This window comes from Schistocerca nitens, chromosome 12 (genome assembly GCF_023898315.1).
Source record: "Schistocerca nitens isolate TAMUIC-IGC-003100 chromosome 12, iqSchNite1.1, whole genome shotgun sequence".
Lineage (NCBI taxonomy): Eukaryota > Metazoa > Arthropoda > Insecta > Orthoptera > Acrididae > Schistocerca > Schistocerca nitens.
The window spans coordinates 14179922-14203484 of NC_064625.1; the positions used below are offsets into that span (position 1 = coordinate 14179922).

General features: G+C 41.9%; 1 protein-coding gene across 1 annotated transcript in view; it reads right to left on the bottom strand.

Annotated features, from left to right (window-relative positions):
- Positions 1-2899: 2899 nt before the first annotated feature.
- LOC126215041 (ubiquitin-conjugating enzyme E2 Z-like) overlaps positions 2900-23563 on the bottom strand; it is a 30454-nt gene continuing 9790 nt past the window's right edge. Inside the window, exons 2-5 of the mRNA XM_049941678.1 lie at positions 21013-21273; positions 11232-11343; positions 5745-5954; positions 2900-5541 (exon numbers count right to left, since the gene is read on the bottom strand). Of these exons, the coding sequence (XP_049797635.1) occupies positions 5161-5541; positions 5745-5954; positions 11232-11343; positions 21013-21273 (964 nt within the window). The 3' untranslated portion in view covers positions 2900-5160. The remainder of the gene's footprint in view (positions 5542-5744; positions 5955-11231; positions 11344-21012; positions 21274-23563) is intronic.

A 23563-nucleotide genomic window follows, 5' to 3' on the forward strand; every position in this document is an offset into this window, starting at 1 on the left:
CAAGATCGAGACAGTGCAGTAACAGAAACCTTATGATCCGCAGCAACATTCTGAATTTTGTCTTCAGTTTCTGGCACAGATCAAAGTTTATGACTTTTGGCCAGAAATGTTCTATGGAGTGCTGAAGCACATTTTATACTACAGACTGCAGTGAACACACAGAACTAGTGAATTTTGTATGCTGTTCAACAGTGTGTTGTGCACGAAGAGCCACTGCACACATCATATTTGACTGTAGGGTGTGGATTCACAACCACTTTTATTCTCTGTACACTCTTCTTTGAAAAGAGTACACTTAGAGCACCTGTCAGCTGTACCATCACACCTGCACATTATCTAGACCATCTTGTAAAACATGTGATTCCTGCTTCGGAAGCAGATTGCAGCTGTGTGGAAACCACTGTTTTCACGCAAGATAGGGCAACACCTCACACCCTCGCCCAGTCATCGATCTGCTTAATGCAACCTTCCGTGAACACATTATCTCCAGAGGTTTTCTAGATGCATGGCCTACAAGACAGCCTGATCTGAATCCATGTGACTTCTGGCTCTGAGGATATCCAAGAGAACACATTTACCAGGCAAACATTCAGTCTCAGATGATCCTGAAGGCTCGAGTACAGAAATGTGTTGCCCAGATTCCACCGGAACTGCTGAGCAACTGTCGATAGTGTCGTTTTACAGATGCAGTATCTCATCGACGCTTCTGGTGCTCATATTGAACAAACTGTGTAAGCGGCCGTTAATAATAAAATAAACATTACTTCTTTCTCACTGACCTTTTCTGCCTACATCCCATCCCTAATCCATCACATACGGAAAAATTTCAGCACACATTTCTTCCATTCACAGCACCAGATTTGCACCTGGTAGCCACAATTTTAAACTTTTTTTCCCAGCATAAATCAGTTCTACATTAATGCATTAGAATATCTACCAAGGTTCGCTGCCATACGATAATTACCACAGTGAAGCTTCGTGAGTAGCTGCAATTTAATTGTAAGCACCCGACATGTAGATGTAGACAGTCTTGCAAAACACAGCTTTGTTAGAGGACATCTACCTCTTTCAGTCGGTCATTTTTATCCTGTCAGTGTTTAAAACCAATATCTTGCACTTAACTACCGTGTTGCATCACAGCTTTACACCCTGCACGCTTCAGTAAGAGCAAACACGTCAACCAGCAGGAAGCGGCCGCAGGCTCGCCGTACTCTGGCTCCTTGTACTCGCAGATCTACAGCACGAAGGAAAACTGTTTAGCACCAATGTAGCAGCACACCTCGATTTCTAAGTGCAGGCGACCCTCAACACTGGGCTTTCACTCGCTCCGTTTCTGATCTCTAGTAAGCAACCACCATTTAGTATCAAATTTTCATATACATCACTTATTAATCATTCTGTAGGTCCTACATACGACAGATAAAAACCTTCAGGGATGGGGAGCAAGTGAAGAAATACAAAGCATGTGAGAAAAATAATGAGACCAATTTTTTTCTGCCCAAGTTTTTATTTTTTCCAAGGGCAACATCATCTCCTTCAAAGTATTTCTTCGGCAGCAATACAGTGGTGGACTCATTGTTCCCAGTCTCAGCAGTAGCACTGAACGACTTCAACTACATGTCAGTCACATTCTTTCAAATGTTCTCCAGTCCCAAAATGACATCCTTTTACGCCATTTTTCAATTTTGGGAAAAGAAAATAGTCACAAGGGCTCAGATATGGTGAATAGGAGGCTATGGAACAACGGGAATGTCTTAAGATAAAAAATCCCCTACTAGAAGTGGCTGTGTGATGTCACAATGCAGCACCTACTTGTCTGCAGTGTCTGGCCTCAATTCTCCCTTTTTCTGAGCCTTTTGAGGATATATTTGTAAAACATCTGGTTGGCAGTTTGTCCTGGAGGAACAAATTCTTTATGCATGATACCCGTAAATTTAAAAAAGCGAATCAGTATTCTTTCGATTTGCTCAGCCGAGCTTTTCGCTCTAAATGTCTGTGTGCCACTATCCACTTTGCTGCTTTGTCTCAGGACAGTACTAGAATACCCAACATTCATGACCTGTGATCACACAACTGAACCATTTGTGGTAATTGGCTGTCCTCTCAAAAAGATAAATGCACGCGTTTCTTCAACTGTCCTGCTTGGCTGTGTAGTTTTTCAGCACCATTTTGGCACAAATCTTTTGCATGTGCAAATCTTTGGTCAAAATTTGATGTCTGGTGAAAGTATTCAACAGGTCACCCACCATCCTTATTGTTAAGGTCAGTCTGCCCTCACAACAGTTTTTGAAGTCTAAGATCCCCCCCCCCCCCCCCCAAGCGACGTTTATTTTCGACGTGTTCTCGGCCTTCCAAAATGATTTGTGCCTGTGAAAAACTTGTGCTTTTGGTGAGGAATGTTTTCCACAGGCCTGTTTGAACTTTTCAAATGTCACACTCACAGATTGCCCAAGTTTAACAAAATTGCATAATGTTGTTCTAAATTCCACTGTTCCATTTTTGTAACACATATCAAGTACAAAACTTCACAGATGGCGCTCTCAAAAATCGTGTGATGGCTGTGCAGAGCTAAATCTGGGACTGAGCATCAGGAAGGCACAAACACACTGGTTTACACAGGTAGAACAACACAGCTTTGCCAGATCGCTCGCAGTGCTGTCAGTCTCATTACTTTTCTAACACGTCCCGTAAATAAACTAAGAACAAGGATGTCGCTGTGCGGCTCTAACAGTTCCCTCATCAGAGCGGAGAGCAGGGTACACTGGCGAAGATTAGAGAGGAAGGACATGTCCACAGGATGTGAACGGCTCCACCCATAATGAGGATAATAGTACACAAAGATGAAGGAGCAAGTGCCTTTCCCTCAATCTTCATCTCCCCTCGTCCTCAATACAGGTAGATTTCTTTTGTACTTGGGTCTCAGTGATATGCCCTTTCTTTTAACATTAGCAATTTCTAAGCATTAATAAAACTAACATTTCACTATACAAGAAACTTTATTGCTATTATGGAAGGGAACTTACATTTGTCCCCACCAAGTGTGATACTCAATTTTTTTGCATAAAAAAGTCTCATCCAAAATGTAAATTACACATCTGGACAGAATACTTCAGGTGGAACATTTAATGGCAGAATTAAGTAACAGCTCAAGTTGTACAGTCCAATAAAGCATGCACCATTTAGTTTACCACATTATTAAATGAACTGTGCAAATGGAGCCATTACTTGAATCTTTCACAATGGTGTAATGTCCTAAGTAGAACACAGAAATCACAGATAATACCATCAATCATTACTGGAGCTTCCCACATTCTATTGACATCTGAAGCTAAACACTGAATAACATGCAAGCAGTCGCAATTATAAGACCATCAATTTGTGGGGGAAAAAGAAAAAAAAAATTCTTGTTAACTGTGAAATTTTGTATGCATCTGACTGGTAAAGAACCCTCACTCACAACACCAGTAATGCTCTTCCCAAAAATCGCTATATGCAACTGCCGATATACTGCTGTGATGATGCAGTGCCCTAAAATGGAAATTTACTTAAATTACACAACGTGTCAGACAGGTCCAAATACGACCTTAACAAACAAATTTTATCCACAAAGATTGCATTAGCAGTAAAAATCTGTATTTTAGCAACTAACACCATCAGGCATTAAATGGCCACGGCATATGAGCTATGTCCGAGTTTTCGTTCTCAGTTCAGTAAATAAAATATGTGGATCACAAAAACTGATCTGAATTAAAAACAAATTATTTATGGAAACAGTCTTTTCTAAAAGCTACAAAGGAATCAATTTTATGGCTCAACATGACATCATTACTATTCTGAAAAAGATACTGACATATTTCATCGTACATCTATCAAAAACACACTACCTGGTGGAAATTTTTGTTGACAGTTTGAAGTTCAAAATTTTAAGCAAGCCTGTCTTTAGTAAAGAAGAATTGAGCCAATGTTTAAATACCCTGAATATATATTTTAGGATGTTTGCACCATCATATCACACTTATTCAAATACTAGACAAAGATACACTTTTTACATCCACTACGTCAAACTTTGTACCAAATTTCATTTTGTATCTAGCCTCACTGCTCCTCAGAATTCAAAGCCAAGATCTACATACGTGTGGTAACATTTCCAAACTAGATAGGAAAATGTTGTAGCATTAATTGTGCCAGTCTATATTTACATCATTAAGTAAATAGAACTTCAAGAGTAATACCTGATCACTCAACTACGTTACCTGAGGATGACGGCAAAGCTACCACTGTATTTCCTCAAAATGTAAATATTTAATCAAAAACTTTTCATTTTCCACACTTTCAGTTCAACACATTGGTCTCCTTGACCAGTAAAAATTGTGCAGTTAAGTGCTTGCATGGGAGTCAAAACTGCTCCATGAAATAGATGAGGACAGAAGTTGACATTTTCATTCAATGAACAGTAAAGGAGGGTGAAAGTCAAATGGAAATGCTAGTAAACTGTTGAATAAAAAATAAAATCATATCTTAGGCAATAGTAATTGGCCACTAAAATACAGTCTGATAAGCTGTTTTTGATAAACATCCCCTGCGTACAACTAGTTTATTGACCCACTAAGTGGAATGACATGAGGGGAGGGGAGGAATAGTGCACCAACACTCAGGTGGTTAACCACATTAAGGCATTACAAAAGCTGGCAAGAGTTTTGTGTAAAATGTTAACCATTTAACAGAAATGTCATCAACTAATACATTAAACAGACTGAAATCACATTATTCACATTGAATTGCAAACAGATGAAGCATTAGAGACATTCAGGAAATTTGGTGCATATAGAGAAAATAAAGTATCTACTAATTTTAACTTGTATATAACAAAAATTACATAATGTCAAATGCATATCTAATATTAAAATCACTGAAAAGACATTCTCTTGGGAAGGGTTGGGCCCTCAGACAAGTTAAGTGTGTCAGTTTTAATATAATTTTCTTTGTAACAGTATGATTTATATGTTATCTTTTTATGAAATTTAATATACAATAGACATTCAACATACACACCGATCACAAATTTACACTAAGTTCATGAAAGTCTCCACCAGTGGTTACAACACTGAGGTTTCACAGCCGGCAAATGGCAATACCCGATTCACCCGTCCCACCCGCACATCAGCTCTTACTGTTCTCGACACCGACTGCCGATGCCTCATCTCCAGACATCACCAGCTTTGAAGATGTATTGGGTTCGCCAGCTCCGTCGTTTCCCTTCGCGTTCTCTTCTGCCCCGACAGAAGCCTCACTGGAAGTGTCGTCCGACGTCGACGATGGAGAAGGAGGAGAAGACAGGAGAAAATCGTCATCGCTGAGGTTTCCAGGAGTGGTGGCAGTCTCACTGCCAGCGGAGCAAGCTGTTCGGGCTGTCGAGAACAGTGTAGGGATGGAGCTCGAGCTAGCAGAGGCATACTTTTCAGACAATTTTGTGTGTAGGGCCTTGATGCGTGCCAGTATAATTTGGTACTGAAAAATGCCTCGCTCTTCACCAAAAGGATCCTAAAAACAAAAAAGTAAATAAAAAAATACGTAATAAGAAATATGTACATTTAAATTTTAGAAAACGCTAAATCGAATGGGGAGACTAGGCGGGAAAGAAACAATGTGGGCGGAAAAGGGACTTTCTATTTTGTTCTTTCTATATGGTGCCTAAATCTGTCACAAACACTCTTTACTGTGACAATACACAGCGTCTGGCTTACCTGCATGTAGTGACCATTAAGATGCATTTTACGTCGAATAGACTGCTCGTAATAGTCGTAGAACTCCAAGAATGTTTTCTCCATAACCTCCATCAGTGTTTCTGGAATGGCAAGCATAGTCTCATTTTCCAGCATTCCACAGACGGCAACTCTCAGCGTCTCGTGATGTATTATGTCATTATACCGACTAGCGTCACCGGAGCATCGTTCCTACAAGCAAGCAAGTAGTTACCATTTAAAATTCAACATAAGGAATCTGCCAACTGCTAACACTATCTTTATTATGTCTACTGAGAGCTGGAACTTCATAGAAGAGTTGAAACTGCTGTACACACACACACACACACACACACACACACACACACACACACACACACACGAGAATACAGTGAGATAGGTTTCCTCTGCAACAAGAAGGAAATTGTCTCTGTATACAATGTATTCTGTGCGTGCGTGCGTGTGTAAAAACTGAAATTTTCTGAATACAAGAATTAAAATAACAAGTAACTCCACTCATTCTATCAATCTGCTAAATAAGATCAAGCATGCCTCTATGAGAGTAGACTTCAATATCAATTACTATATATCTACTCTTGCTCATCTCTCTTCTTTTTCCTACATGGAGACAGAATTCTAAGTTGTGCGTACCAGAAATGAAACTACCTGAAAATGTAGTTTTTTAATTGAAAATTACATAATTATATCGGCCTCATAATGAAAAATTTTGAAGCACTTTGGAAAGATGAGTCCTATGAAACATTCTTGCCACTTTCACAGATCTTGCCTGGAATCGTTTTGCACAATCCTTACACCTACTCCGAGGTCATTTTGATATTTCTATAGCTGGAATCAATTTAGGAAATCATCATCCATTGAGTCTGTATCCAAGTGAATTATTTTGAGAGGAAGTTTATTCAACCAGGCCTTCTGTGTTCAAAGCCACTGCCAATTCAGTAACAAATTCCACAAGCTTTCCGCTAGTAGGCCATATAAACATACAGATTTACAATCATCATGAAATTGTGGAGGGGGGAAAAAAAGAAAGAAAAAGCTTTCTTCCATGACTTTTTCTCTCTCTAAAGGTAACAGTCCATTCACTGGTCACTGTGGTCTACACAAATCTTGTTTTTATTACACTGAAGAGGCAAAGAAATGTACACATGCCTAATATTGTGTAGGGTCCCCAGTGAGCACACAGAAGCACTGTAATACGACGTGGTACGGACTCTACTAATGTCTGAAGTAGTGCTGGAGGCAAATGACACCACGAATCCTGCAGGGCTGTCCATAACTCTGTAAGAGTACAACGGGGTGGAGATCTCTTCTGAACACTGTTGCAAGGCATCCCACATACGCACAATAATGTTCATGTCTGGTGGAGGTGTATAAACTCAGAAGAGGTTTTCCAGAGACACTCTGTAGAAATTCTGGGCATGTGGGGTGTCGCATTGTCCTGCTGGAATTGCCTAAGTATGTCAGAATGCACAATGGACGCAAATGGATGCAAGTGATCAGACAGGATGCTTACGTACATGTAAACTGTCAGAGTCATATCTAGACATACTAGGGGTCCCATGTCACTCCAACTGCACACGCCCCACCCCATTACAGAGCCTCCACCAGTTTGAACAGTCCGCTGCTGACATGCAGGGCTCCACGGATTCGTAAGGTTGTCTCCATACTGGTACACATCCATCCGCTCAATACAATTTGAAACGAAATTCGTCCAACCAGGCAACATGCTCCACCGTCAAAAGAAACATATTCCTATGCCTTTCTGTTTCACAAACAGCAAGTGCACTTAATGAGAAAAAGAGGCCCCATCTTCTGGGAATAAATCATCACATTACACAACCACAAGTAATATAATAATGGAAAGTCCTTGGTGGAATGTAAATAATTTGAAGAGTAATGGTACAAATAACTGAATTTGTTAGGGTTACAAACACAATTGGAAAATTTGTTAGCTTTTGGATGACTCCTTTTCAGGAGCTAGACAAAACACACACACACACACACACACACACACACACACACAGCACACACACGAGAAAGAAAGAAAGAGAAAAAGAGAGATATGCACACACCTGTACAGCTACCCAGTGCCATCAAACTGTATTGTGTCAGCTCAATGATTAACCTGAAAGCTAGGGAAGTTCTTTGTCTTATTTATGTGCCTACAGATGAGCCATCACCTCAGCTCTGCAGTGAGCAATTGCAACAATGCTATGCAACAACTTCGTGTTTCGCTCACTTCGTCCCCATTTTGAGCTGTCTAGTGATCTTACTTAACTAATACCTAATCTACATCTACATTTATACTCCGCAAGCCACCAAACGGTGTGTGGCGGAGGGCACTTTACGTGCCACTGTCATTACCTCCCTTTCCTGTTCCAGTCGCGTATGGTTCGCGGGAAGAACGACTGTCTGAAAGCCTCCGTATGCGCTCTAATCTCTCTAATTTTACATTCATGATCTCCTCGGGAGGTATAAGTAGGGGGAAGCAATATATTCCATACCTCATCCAGGAATGAACCCACTCGAAACCTGGCAAGCAAGCTACACCGCGATGCAGAGCGCCTCTCTTGCAGAGTCTGCCACTTGAGTTTGTTAAACATCTCTGTAACGCTATCACGATTACCAAATAACCCTGTGACGAAACGCGCCGCTCTTCTTTGGATCTTCTCTATCTCCTCCGTCAACCCGATCTGGTACGGATCCCACACTGATGAGCAATACTCAAGTATAGGTCGAACGAGTGTTTTGTAAGCCACCTCCTTTGTTGATGGACTACATTTTCTAAGGACTCTCCCAATGAATCTCAACCTGGTACCCGCCTTACCAACAATTAATTTTATATGATCGTTCCACTTCAAATCGTTCCGCACGCATACTCCCAGATATTTTACAGAAGTAACTGCTACCAGTGTTTGTTCCGCTATCATATAATCATACAATAAAGGATCCTTCTTTCTATGTATTCGCAATACATTACATTTACATACCTAATCACGCTAAAGGGTGAATAAAGAACTCTGTGCGTGAAGAAGTCAGCACAGATAAGTTATGTCATTTCAGATATTAAAAACTATTCTCTATTCACTGCTTATCAACCACCAATATACAAACTGACAGAAAAAAATCACAGCACCAAAAAATAATGATGAGTAAGAAAATTTTGGGAATACATTTATCTGGGTAACATCTCGAAGTGATTAAAATTACAAGCCTAAAGTAAGCAGTTTCAAATGCGACATGCCAGTACATTAATAACTGGTGTAACTGCCAGAATGTCAAATGCAATCATCCGCAGGTCCACTGTACAGGTGCCGGATTTCAGTTTGTCGGACGGTGTTCCACGCCTGTTGCACTCGGTCAGTCGATACGGGGAGGGTTAGTGCTGACCGGGGATGACAGTGGAGTCTTTGTCCGACAGTGTCCCGTATGTGCTCCACTGTAGACAGATCTGGCGATCTGACAGACCGAGGCAAACAGTCGACACACTGTAGAGCGTGCCGGGTCACAACAGTAGTATAAGGGCGAGCATTATCCTGGCACTTGACCCCCCTGGAACGTTGTTCACAAATGACAGCACGGAAGGTCAAATCGGCAGACTGGTGTACAAGTCTGCAGTCAGGGAGCATAAGAGTACTCCTGCTGTCATACCAAATCGCACCCCAGACCTTAATTCCCGGTGTGTCCAGCGTGAAGACAGGTCAGCTGCAAGTCCTCATCTGGTCTCTTCTGAACTGACACGCAGCCGTCACTGGCACCGAACCGGTTTTCGTCAGAAAATGTGACGGATCTCCTCCGTGCCCTCCGACGAGCTCTCGTTCGACACCACTCGAGTTACAGACGGCGGTGGTTCGGGGTCGGTGGTCTGCACACGGTGGGGTTCTGGCTCGAAGCTGTCTTCGAAGTAACCGACTCTCGACAGCCTGTCGTGTCACTGTGGAGCCGACTGCTGCCGTGTAGCCGTCCGAAGCCGGTCTTCTCGGTGCGACACCTTTCGCGACCGCTGCAAAAGCGATCGTGTAGAGCGGCTAATTTCCTGCCAAATCTTTCTGCAATATCACAGAAGGAACATCCGGCTTCTTGTAGCCCTATTACACGATCTTGTTCAAACTTTAACAATGTGAACTCACCACACCCAACCTCCAAAATAACAAACTCACGACAGTTACGAGATGTATTTAAAGCAAACCTGATTTGCATCCTCTTACGGAACTCGTGCAAAATTTGAATAGGCGTTATCTTCCAGATGTAGAGACGTGGCTACCAACTTTAGTTTATGACACACAGCTCCTTTTTTGTCTAATTTCTCTTCCCATCCCCCATCAGTGCATATATGACTCTCTTGTTCCCTCCAAGTAAGTCCCTTTTTTCCATGCTAATCTTAGTGATGGTAACAACCAAATGAAAACAATCAATCCAGTCCATTTTAGCTTTAATTATTGGTTGGGCTGTTTATTCATTCTTTTGAGTGAAACCAGCCTTTAAGTGCAGCTGAAAGAGAAACAGTCCACAGAGTTCTGCACATTCTGTCCCAAGCGGAAGAATTTGATCATTTTACCGTTCTTAAATAATCATTGTCGATTGCACTCAAGTTACCTACCGATATTTGCCTATTGTTGAGTGTCAATAAGTAGCTTTTAATTCAGTTTTTAATCCGTGTTTATGAATAAGAACTCACTCAATAGTGAACTCCGTGTCTGGTTCAAAAAGCTGCAATACTAAGTGGCGTGATCCTCAAGATAAATTCTGTATGATGTAACATATCTGAAAACATGATTGATATTCTGTAATTATATTAAATAAATTCAGAGAATATTAATGATGACAAATATTTCTCACAAAAAATATCCCAACAATTGACAGTTTATCCTTAAAAATCAAGCGAATAAGTCATGAAACAACAACAACCAAACAAATTACCAAATAATTGAGAATCCTGGATGGAATAATGACAACATAATGAAAAGGACACACACCTTTTTGTTTGCTCCTGTCTGCAACTCAACATTTCCACCACATGGTGAGTAACAAACTATTCTTTTCAAAATATTCTCATTTTAAAAATATATTTTTTATTCAGCACACCTTGAATTAAGATATGTTACTGGTCTCTACAAGAGCTGGCAACCCTACTCATGGTTAACTGATAACCAAGAAGGCTGAACAGGTATGTAAATGAAATCACTCAAACCCAGAGGCTGTGCGAGTACATTCATAAAACTGAGATGGCCATAGAGTCTAGCTTCTTTTGATTGGACAAAAAAAGAAAGAACTATCAACTGGCCAATCAGTTGTTAAAACATATTTATTGTCTCATCACTAGCTAACGTTCCCATCAATACAGGAAGATTTCTATCACACACAAGAAATAAATTAGGATTTGTAGCAGCTCCTGCTAAATCAGTCTAAGGGAAAGGTAGAACACTTCGAATTAATAGTGAGTCTACCACATATTGTAAGTCAGACACATACCCGCTCAAATCCCGGTTCATTGTGGTACGGCTTCTCGTTGAGCAGGCTCTGAATCGATATCAAGACGGATGCCAAACTCTGAGCTGGACTCCAGCAGGGGCCAGTCCATGTCCTGGAAATAAAAGTGAGAGTCACAACATTTGTTGGTTCTGTTTTTCCAGCATGCCGAGGCTGGAACGGATCTGCCGTAAACCATATTATGTTGTACAGAAAGAACATTTATTTACTGGTTTCAGACTGCTGGTCTGTTGTTATAACAGCCATAAATGTCACTCTTGCATTACACCAGTCACAGAAGTGGAAAATTCGTCACAATAGTAGACAACGCAGCCTCCACGTGTACTCGTCACCAGCTGTCGAAGCGAAAACTTGACAGTTTTCAACTAACTTGACAGTTTTCAACTAGCTTGACTGGTGTAACCAGAGGCATACATTTATGACTGATTTGATAATGAGCTTGCACTCCAAAACTGGTTATCAATAAATATACTTCCTGTGTGACTTAAAACAGTTTTCATAACTGTTATTGTAATTAGTTCACTTGATCACTCATTTTCTATAGAACCCATCAAGAAAGAATCTTCAGAGACGTGGAGCGTGTCGAGGTACAAATTAACAGTGAACTGTGACTATACAGATTAATGCTATTCACACTTCTGGGCCTAAATTTAATTAATTAAATTAGAAAGAAATCTGCTACTCTGCACTGCCTACAACGAAGGGTGGTCTCAATCTCACAATCGATGATGCGAGACTCTTCTCGTTATCCGTGTGAGAAGCTTGGGCTCGATTGTGAAACTAACAGCTGAGTGGAGACCAAACTATTTGAATCCCCCTCTAAGCTGATCAGATCCATCCAGCTTACAGCTACACCAGTCTGCTCTACTCTGAGTACAGCTCCATACACAAGGTGAGCTAGTTCTTGAATCTTAACTAAACAAATTCTTGACCGAATCCAATAACGGAAATCACGTCGCAGAGAAGAGGGCATCGTGGAAGCGGAACTGCGCCTGGAGAAATGTCCACAGTCCAAACCTGCCACGGTCTGTAGGACACATCTCGGTAAATGACAAAATCGAGACAGCGAGGAGTTAATGACATCAGCTGCGAATGGGCATCGACTGAAATTGATGGGGAAGCTTACAATTTGTGCCGGGTCTTCTGCTTACGAGGCAGATGTGCTGACCACTCTGCCATCCAGACACAGTAGTCACCACAACTGCACACACCAGACGAAAATTCTCAACTTATACACAAACTACTGATTTATTGCCCTCAGCCATTATCCTCATTACTCGTAGAATTTCACACATTCCTGTAAGGGTTCGAGTGTGGTATGCATCCACATTGAAGCAATCACTGGCCACCCTCGCCAAAATTATATATGCAATGTCTGTTCTTTTGTACACTTTGTAACGGTACTCGAATTACGTAACCATTACGGCACCTCATCTGAACCTCTTGATACCAGCAATATTCTACTGTGTTTCTGTAAAGTAGTTTACATATTTCTGAGATAACATTCAGATTTGATTTCATTAATGTAGAGATACTTTGATACATCGATATGTTTATGTTGCAATGATATTATTCTTATGTGTATTCTTTCTTTTGTCACTATGATCTTTGACGTACTTGTAACTCTTGATTTTTGTGTGCGTAAGCGATTATTAATTAGTTAGTTAGTTCATTAGAAAGTCGGACCTTAAAAAAAGACAAGTCTTGGACATCATGTTGGAAAGACGCGTATTGTAGTCAGCTTATAAAATGTGAACTTTAACAGTGGGGAAGATGTTTTCAAGTATGTTTTGTATTGTGAAGTGATGTGTGTGTTACGTGATATTGCAATAAAAGCAATAAAAAGGAAGTGTAACTTAAATTCGGAGTGCTGATTATTTTCTTTTACATCACCACTGTGCTAACTTTGAAAGGTTTAATCTTTAAGAATGGTTTGTGAAGCGCATCTATAAAACTTTTAAATATAGCAGAATAAAACCTAGGCCTCCTTGCATCCAAGCTCGGAATCATTACCACCTAGATTTTCGACGATTGAGCCATGATTTTACGAGGCCAGTGAGGGAAACACGAAAAGATGAGTGCCTAATTTATTCATTATTACATGAAATGACTTTATTAACTGTGCTCTAATGACACGTGCCACATAACGTGACTGTTGTTTCCCGAAAACGCAGTATTTAGCAGCATGAGCAACACCACAATCATTATTAAATTTTGACCTTTGTTGTGGTAGGGTTGTTAGAACTTCCAAAAGAACAGAGACCACATGTATAAATGTAAAAATTGTCAACAAATAGGAAACCGAACAAAAATCATCTGTGTCCCATGTCAGCATGAGAGATTCGTGGGCAGGTTTGTATGTGGAAACACTGTCACAAATATCTCCATACCTGTGTCATAAATAGGTTGTTACATACCAAATAAATCCAAAATATAATGATGTAAGGGAATTGATTTGTCCTGAGACACAGCAATGTGGCTTTTAGGATACACACCAGAGTGTAACACATCACTTCATGAAAGAGATACGTTCTAGATGCCTCCTTGCTGACAGATGATGTTCATCATCTGCAGATTTCATTAGATAATAAATGAAATGCAAATGAGCTTATCATGAGAGAATTCATTTGAGACCAGGTCATTTCCTACCATGCACAAATTGATGGGTCAGTGGTTGCTCCAAGGTGGCGCATCCCCTCTTGGGAACAAGCAGTGCTCCAGAGAATTCTGGGAGATGTGACAAGGAATGGTGATGACACCATGAGGACAGTCAGAATCTCTCTCTCTCTCTCTCTCTCTCTCTCTCTCTCTCTCTCTCTCTCTCTGTGTGTGTGTGTGTGTGTGTGTGTGTGTGTGTGTGTGTGTGTGTGTACAGCAGTCTTCATTGTGCCTGTCGGTGACACTCTATATGTACTGTAACATTAATAACTCCCAGACACAGGCATTTTTTGTCCTGTGTGATGCATAGTTCCTGTTTGTGAAGGGTGTGCATAGCCATTGTGATGTGGATGAATTCAGAGAAGCACTGTCTGAGAAAAACTGCACAAACATTCAGTCCAATCATGATAAAATTCCGAAGTGGTGTAAAATTGGCAACTTACTTTAATGTTCTGAAATGTAAAATTGTGGACTTCACAAAATGAAAAATGTAGTACCCTCATCTTCAGCACCATAAAGGAAAACTGGAAACACCAGACATTTCAACACACTCAATTTAGTATGTCTAGTTAGAGCTCGGTGTTTCCACATCACTGCCAGCTTCGTCCACAACTTGTGATCTAGAGGTTAGCACCGACGCCTCTGGATCATGGGGTTCTGGGTTCGATTCCCAACAACCAAGTTTTATCCATGAACAACTTATTTTAGTATGTTCTCCACTGATTAGCAACTAGTTCTATGTTGGTTAGAGATGTGCTGTCTTCGTCTTTGGTCTCATTCCAGTCCCGAAGTTTCTAGATTCTCTCACATGTTTCACTGAAGTAATTATTTTTGTCTCTTTTGCAGCTCCTCTGTATTAACGCCAATAACTTTTAGTACGGATGAGTTCCCCGTAATCCTCTCATGCTCTGTACTTTTCTGTCTTCAATGATTTATATGGTTCCATTAATAAACCACTTATTTTTATTCCTCACTTTTTTGCTATACTTGACTATTTGCTCAGCTGTTTTAATTGTCTCCTTCAGAAAATTTCATTTCTCAGCAGATTCATGTTATTTGACTGATTGGTTGAAAGTATTTTTTGTACTCAATTCCTAAACATTTCAGTATTAGCCTTTTGCTTACTTTTCTTGCTTTTGGAGGTGTCCCTTTACATTTTGACGATCTTCGTCTTAAGCCAATCAAGGAGTAGCCTATCTGATTACAGTATGTTCCACCTGGCGAGGTATTGGAAGCACATGTCGGCTACAACAATCTTATTTTCCTGAAAGAACTGTATCAGCTAATCTCTATGATCATTTCCTTTTACCTAAATCATGACAGCGAAGCATTTCATCTGACAACCCCCGTTCCCTACCTTAGCATTAAAATTTCTTTGCACTATGGTAACTTCCTTTCTGTGTGCTTACTCTAGGCAGATGGAAAGGGACTTGTGAAGTACTGCTAACTCTACATCATCATCAAGGTATAGTGTTGTATTTCACCAGTTTTATTTGATCGCTGACAGGCTACAACTCACATAACTGCGGCATTTCATCCTTTGTGTACTAATAAAACAACAACACTGATGGAATTATCTGATTCACCAGAAAAAATACTGTTATTAACATTAGCTGTTTTGAAGTGCCCAGTGCCTTTCCAGTAAGTCTCTGCTAATCCTAATACCCCTATTTTAGTTCATTGTTATTTCCTTTCCACAATCTATAACTTTCCAATTTGGCACAATCATTGTACATTCCAAATCACAAATCTGTGTGTATTCCTTTGGGTGTTCACTGTTTTTCTTCAAGCTGTCCACCCAGAGATCCGACTGGCAGACTGTTGGACAGCAGGCAAATTCGTGATGGGTTTTCTTGGGAACAAAACACTGGGCTAGTTGCCTGTTGCCTTCCACAGTGATTTGGAAATATAGAGAAAAATATAAAGGACTATGTAGAATTGGTTTGGATCAGTGGTAAGGTCACGGTTCATCCCAGATAAGGAGGTAGGACAAACCAAGAGCTCTCTTAAGCAGGGTCACTTAAGTGCTGAAACAATTTTCTTTCACTGATATTATTACATAGTTTCTGCCCACTATCCTACGACTACAAATCAATGAGTCAAAATTGGAATCAGTCAAATTGTACAACTACGCAGGTGTAACAATTTGTATGGATATAAGATTGAATGGTCACCATAGCCTCAGTCACAGGCAAAGCTGGCAGCTGACCAGTTCATTGGTAGAATACCAGAGAAATGAAACCAGTATACAGCAGAGATTGCTTACAAAAAAACTAGTATAACCAGGGTCAATTTGAGGCACAAGTTGCACTTGGCACACCAAGCTGAGAAGGGAACCTGGAACACGACAGCTGTAAGATTTCTATACTCGAAGTATCACAATTAGTAGAGTCCGCTCCGGGTGCCAGCGGTGCCCAATTGCAAGATTTGTATGCAGCACATTTCATAATTAGTAACGAAAACTGACACAGATGAAACTGTACAAGAGAAAAGGGCAGAAAGGGAGGACGCCAAATGATGTTACTTGTGTGGAAAAATGTTCTTGAACTGGTTCTATGTATAAACCATCCTAGAATATTGCTCAAGTGTGTGTCACTGTACAACACAGGACTGGAAGACTCTTGAAGGTGGACACAAACTGTTACAAACATGCCTAATCACAGAAGTTCAAGAACCAGTTCCAAATGATGACTTTACAAATGTATTAGTGACCACTTTGTATTACTCGTGTAAGGGTTGCACGGACAAGATCAGACTAATTGCGACACACGAGGACGTCTTTAAACAACCTTTCTTACCACACTTCATATATAAATGAAACGGTATGAAGCTGTAACAACTGGTAAAATAGGAAGTACATGCTGCCATGTATTTCACAGTCCTTTGCAGAATATGGATGTAGGTTAGAAGATAAGCTCCCCAAAACACTACAACTAAGTGAATACTCAGCTATTCATAAAATGTTCTCACAATGCTATTTCACATCAAATCGAGCCTGTGCATGATCACATTTCCCATAACTGTTGTAATACAGGGACTTCTTCATCTCCATGACACAAAACACATACTTTAAGGTCCATACCATTTACGTAATAATATTTCCTTGTCAAAAAAGTTCCAGGACAGCTCTTTTTTTAAAAAATAAAAAGCTCCACTTAACCAAGTAAAGATTGTAACTCTTATCGAAGTAGTCCCTTTGGCTATCCGTACACAGTTGCCAATGTTTCTGGAGCACTCTGAAGAAAGGAGGGAAACTTTCAACTACAATACTTGTAACCTCATTTGTCACTGCCAACTGGGTAACTCCAATATCTTGATGAAGCTTTCCTTTCGGTCACCTAAACAAGAAAAAAAAATCAAGTGGCAAGGGTCAACTGAATATGGCAGATGACAATAACAGAATGCCTGCCCAGATACTCCGAAACAGATAAAGCAGCATGGGATCTTGTATTGTCATACAGTTAAGAACTGGTCCTAAGAATCAGGGCAACGATGTCTAACTCCATTGCAAATGTTTCAAGACTTCAACTTAAAGAGAATGGTTCACTGTTTGACCTTGAGGAACATACTTATGATGAACTAATCCTTTACTATCAACACTGTCTGTGCTCCAAGGTTGTCATTCGACTTGTTCGCGACTGGTGATCCAGGACTCTGCCATTCGGCACTTCTGAAACTTTGTGTGAGGGCCATACTGCTGGTAGCACCAACTATAATCTTTGGCAGAAAGGTCTGATCACACTCAACTCTACCTAATAGTTCAGCACAAATTCTTTGTCTTTCATCTTTCTGTTTGTCAGTTATGACTCACATTACTATTATAATTAAGTGTTTGATTTTGCACGCAGACTCACATGACATTCTTCTTCCAATAACTGCCTTACACGCTCCACATTTGCATCGGTATGTGCTGTAGACAGGCGACCAGCTCTGGGATCATCATGCATGGAATATCTCCCTTCACGAAATCTTTCGTGCCGCTTGAAAACACAACTTCCTGAAATTACCTTGTCTGCTTTCACTTGCTTAATCATTGTCCACATCTCACTACAGGTTTTCCCGAGCTTAACACAGAACTAAATGTTTACTCTCTGCTAACATTCAGCATCTACTGTGTCATTGTAACTAATGCACTGAGAATCCAAACGTGCACGGCTAAGCACAACCGTGCCAACTAGTGAGTTTGTGCACAAACGTGGCTGAAACCATTTCAAGGACACACATGTACAAAGTAACATGCAAACGTCATTTGTTCCTGTTTTGTATTGCAAACTCAGAAATTTAAAAAAACCTACTTTATAACTAACTGCTGCCTTCAACAATTACATTCACATTATAGTCAATGTAATATTCTTGGCAGGATTCAGCAATTATATACAAGTACAGGGCTATTACAAATGATTGAAGCGATTTCATAAATTCACTGTAGCTCCATTCATTGACATATGGTCACGAAACACTACAGATACGTAGAAAAACTCAAAGTTATGTTCGGCTGGAGCCGCACTTCAGGTTTCTGCCGCCAGAGCGCTCGAGAGCGCAGTGACACAAATTGGCGACAGGAGCCGAGAAAGCGTATGTCGTGCTTGAAATGCACTCACACCAGTCAGTCATAACAGTGCAACGACACTTCAGGACGAAGTTCAACAAAGATCCACCAACTGCTAACTCCATTTGGCGATGGTATGCGCAGTTTAAAGCTTCTGGATGCCTCTGTAAGGGGAAATCAACGGGTCGGCCTGCAGTGAGCGAAGAAACGGTTGAACGCGCGCGGGCAAGTTTCATGCGTAGCCCGCGGAAGTTGACGAATAAAGCAAGCAGGGAGCTAAACGTACCACAGCCGACGGTTTGGAAAATCTTACGGAAAAGGCTAAAGCAGAAGCCTTACCATTTACAATTGCTACAAGCCCCGACACCCGATGACAAAGTCAAACGCTTTGAATTTTCGGCGCGGTGGCAACAGCTCATGGAAGAGGATGCGTTCAGTGCGAAACTTGTTTTCAGTGATGAAGTGATGGGGTTATGTGAAAGATTCAGTGTTTAAACCTCCTCTACCAAGAAACGTGCCAGAACTGCGAGCTTGCATCAACGATGCTTTCGAACTCATTGATGGGGACATGCTGCGCCGAGTGTGGGAGGAACTTGATTATCAGCTTGATGTCTGCCGAATCACTAAAGGGGGCACATATCGAACATTTGTGAATGCCTAAAAAAACTTTTTGAGTTTTTGTATGTATGTGCAAAGCATTGTGAAAATATCTCAAATAATAAAGCTATTGTAGAGCTGTGAAATCGCTTCAATCATTTGTAATAACCCTGTATATATTGAACATAATTCTAATTTATTGTTCCATCTAAGTTGCACACTTTTTTTAATTCGATTACATGCTTGATTTGAGCAGTGATACGATATTGCTTAAAACTGCATGCACATTGGTACGGATTGTTGCTTGAAGCCATTACCCACTACAAGCAAGGGTCCATGTTTGAGTCCCAGCACAGAAGATGGTATGTGATACCCTGTGCTTCCATCCTAAACGCCCCCCTCCCCTTCTTGCACTATCTGAAACAGCGCAACAGACTATCTTAGTTGGAGATGTGGTGGCGGACATTAGTGCACTGTCATGAATTTTTACCAGCCAGCAGAAAGCATCCGTCAGTTACAAGCACTCAGCCTAAAAGTGGGGACATGTAGTGGGTGTTTGTCAGACTCCAGTTGGATAAAAAGATGGAACAAATTGAGAAGCAACATTGAATCAAATTTTGACAAAAGCTGGGTGATAGCAAAGAGGAAACCATTTGCAAGATTCGACAGGGTTTCAGGAACAATTTTACGAACAACATGTCGATAAAAGGAGTGTTACAACTGCTTTAAAGATGGCATCACACGAGTGGAGGACAAACAGATCCTCGACAAGTTGCAATGATAATGCAATCGAGGAAGTACAGGCTTTGCTGATGTAAGACTATTTTATTACAGTAAGAGAACTTGCAAATGAGATACAGGTAAGTATAAGGTCAGTTTCTTCAATTTTGTCTGACTATTTGTGCACAAGCAGTGTGTCCACAAAATTTTATCAAAAGTGCTGACTGTGTAGCAGAAAGAAATTTCACTCTATAGTGGAGTGTGCACTGATATGAAACTTCCTGGCAGATTAAAACTGTGTGCCGGACCGAGACTTGAACTCGGAACGTTTGCCTTTCGCGGGCAAGTGCTCTACCAACTGAGCTACCCAAGCACGACTCACGCCCCGTCCTCACAGCTCTAATTCCGCCAGTACCTCGTCTCCTACCTCCCAAACTTCAAAGATCCCAGGTTCGAGTCTCGGTCCGGCACACAGTTTTAATCTGCAAGGAAGTTTCAGAGTAGCTGAAGCTACACCATCTGGAAATCATACAGGACATTCCAGACAATGCAAACAATAGCCCTTAAATGCAACCGCGGTCAGCACACTTAACTTTGTGACCGGGTCTATCTTGTCCACGTGTGGGTGCAACTTATTTTCTTCGCTGCCGAAATTATGTCCTGAGATTCTCTACTGTACTCTAGCCCAGAACTGTTTCAATGTCTCAGAAAATTTCATAGTAGTGTAGCCACCACAAAATAGCATCTCGGAAATAGTCGCTAGACTGTGGCTCTCCCATTCACCATAGCGTCCTATCTCATATTAGCAGTGGTGCACCTATACGTGCAGTAGAGTCTACGAGGAACACAAAGCAGGAGGGAAGTATCAACAGAATTGAAGCAGTAATGCATGCTGTGAGGCATGTCCAGGTAGCTCAATCATGGAAATCACAGCTCCCAAAAAGGCAAGGACCTGGCTTCGAATCCTGGCTCCAGGTTTCACAACAATGTACAATGATGAGTGAAATATTTGTTCTGGAAACATTCACCTGTTTTACGTAGAAGTACCACACAAACACTATGTTCTTACACCTCGTGGAAGAAAATTTTCTCCAGTATTTCCAATGGCACACATTCCTCAACTAGAATTAACATTACACAGATTTAGATAGTAATTTTATCTACTATGCCATTTGACACAAATTTTGCCAACTATGCCAGCTGATACAATATATGTCGAACAAGATGTACAATACTCACCCAAGAATACTGAGGCAGATCTTCCCATTCTTGTACAGGTTTGGGTTAAACCTGACAGTGCCTCCTCCAGTCGTCATGAGCTTGACACGTGGCGGCCGTATAGGGTAGTCCGGAGGGCATCGCACGAGGAAGTAGAAGAAGCCACCCTCGTAGGGCGTGTCAAACGAACCCGTGATGAGCGCGTGGATCACAGTGATGTCCTTCTCGTCCGGAACGACAAACAGACCGGGTGGTGGTTCATTGTAGATGGACATCATGTCCCTGAAATATAACCACCGATAGACAGCACACATTTTTGGCAGTTTATCGAGTACTAATTGTAAAGGAAACAACCACGAAAAATGGGAGGCCTGAATGAAATGGTACTGTGTCAAAAATACGCGATTAAAAATCATTTTCATGTAAATTGTGCATCCTTGTCTAGCGTTCAGAATGGAGTTATGCACTCAGATGGGAAGATTGCCAGCAAGCAATTTTGATTGGCTGGTTTGAAAGAGGGGGAAAGGGACCAAACTATGAGGTCATCAGTCTCTCGTTCCTAATGAAACGATGCCACAAGTGTGAGAATAAAATAGACTAAACATATAACACAAAACGGGAAAAAAAGGAAAGACCACAAGAATGAAGGAAAGGCAATGAACAGTAAAAGGAACAAAAAGAGGACAAGAGAACAACAGAGAGATGCAAGAAACAGTTAGAAGAGAGTAAAACATGGAAGCTGACCGACTAAGCCTTCATCCTACAAGCACTAGGGTGGAGGACACAGAGGGACAAAGGACAGGCACTAAAACTCACATCGAGTGATAAAATCCACTAAACCCAATCAGTCGACGAGGCATTGTCTGCTAAAATCAATGATAACGAGTCCGGCAACTGAAGATGAAGTCGCAGGGCAGCCAAAGGAGGACATAGCAGAAGGGTATGGACCACTGTCAACTGGGCGCCGCACCGACACTGAGGTGGGTCTTCACGGTGCAGGAGGTAGCCGTTGGCCACCCGTGCCTAGCCAATGCAGAGCCTGCAGAGAACCCCACAGTCCCTGCGAGATGCCCTCGTCGAAGACTTCCACACACTCTCGGTCCCCTTAATGGCTCGCAGTTTGTTGTGCGTACTGAGATTCTGCCATTCCCTCTCCCAAAGCTGAAAAACCTTACGGCGAACGCAGGTCAGCTGTGGGGATGCCCATCTCCAGAAGTGGTTTCCGTGTAGTGTGTTTGGCCAGCCTGTCAGCAAGTTCATTTCCTGGGATTCTGACATGACCAGGGGTCCAGACAAACACCACTGAATGACCAGACCGTTCCAGGGCACAGTTGCACTCCCGAGTGGATGCTATCGAAGGGTGACAAGGGTAGCACTGGTCGACAATTTTCGAGCTTCTCGAGGAGTCAGTACATAAAAGAAAAGACTCCCCAGGGCACGAACGAAGATACTGAAGTGCATGAGAAAAGGCCACCAGCTCTGCAGTGAATACACTGCACCCATCGGGTGAGGCTGTTCAATATGGCCGCCGTGCACGTAGGCAAAGCAAACGTGACCGTCAGCCATCGAGCCGTCGGTGTAAACCACTTCAGAGCCACGGAACACGTCGAGAATTGAGAGGAAGTGACAGCGGAGGGCCGCAGGGTGAATGGAGTCCTTAGGGCCACACGAAAGGTCCAGACGAAGCAGCGGACGAGGCGTACACCGTGGAGGTGAGTGGACGACAAGTGGAGGTGGTAAAGGGAAGGACTCCAGTTCAGAGAGAAGGGACCGCACGTAAACTGATCGTTAGCCCCGACCTGGGCCACCGATGCGGGAGATGGACTGCCGTGGGCGAGAAAAGGAGACGGTAATACAGATGCTCAGTGGAACTATGAATGTGTGCTGCATAACTGGCGAGCAGTTGCGCACGTCTGATCTGCAATGGAGGGACACCAGCCTCCACCAGTACGCTGGTCACCGGACTCATCCTAAAACCTCCTGTCACTAGTCGAACCCCACAGTGGTGCACAGGGTCGAGTAAATGCAACACTGAAGGCGCTGCCGAACCATAAACCACACTCCCAAAGTCAATTCGGGATTGGACAAGGGCTCTGTAGAGTTGCAGCAGCGTACAGCGATCTGCACCCCAATTGGTGTTGCTCAGCCAACGGAGGACATTGAGGTGCTGCCAGCACTTCTGCTTATGCTGACGAAGATGAGGCAGCCAAGTCAATTGAGTGTCGAAAACCAGTCCTAGGAATCGATATGTCCCCACTACAGTGTGTGGATCGTCATTAAGGTAAATGCTGGGTCCGGATGAACTGTACGACGCCGACAGAAGTGCACGACACACGACTCTGTGCCTGAAAACTGGAAGCCATTAGGATAGAGCCCATGACCACACATTGTGGATGGCTCCCTGTAGGCGATGCTCAGCAACACCAGTACTGGAGCAGTCGTCTGCATACAGAGAAGGTGCTGCTAGACTGTTAATGGCCACTAAAAATAGAGACACACTTAATACAGAGCCCCGCGGGACTTCATTCCCCTGGATATGGATGGAACTATGGGATGTACCAACTTGGACGCG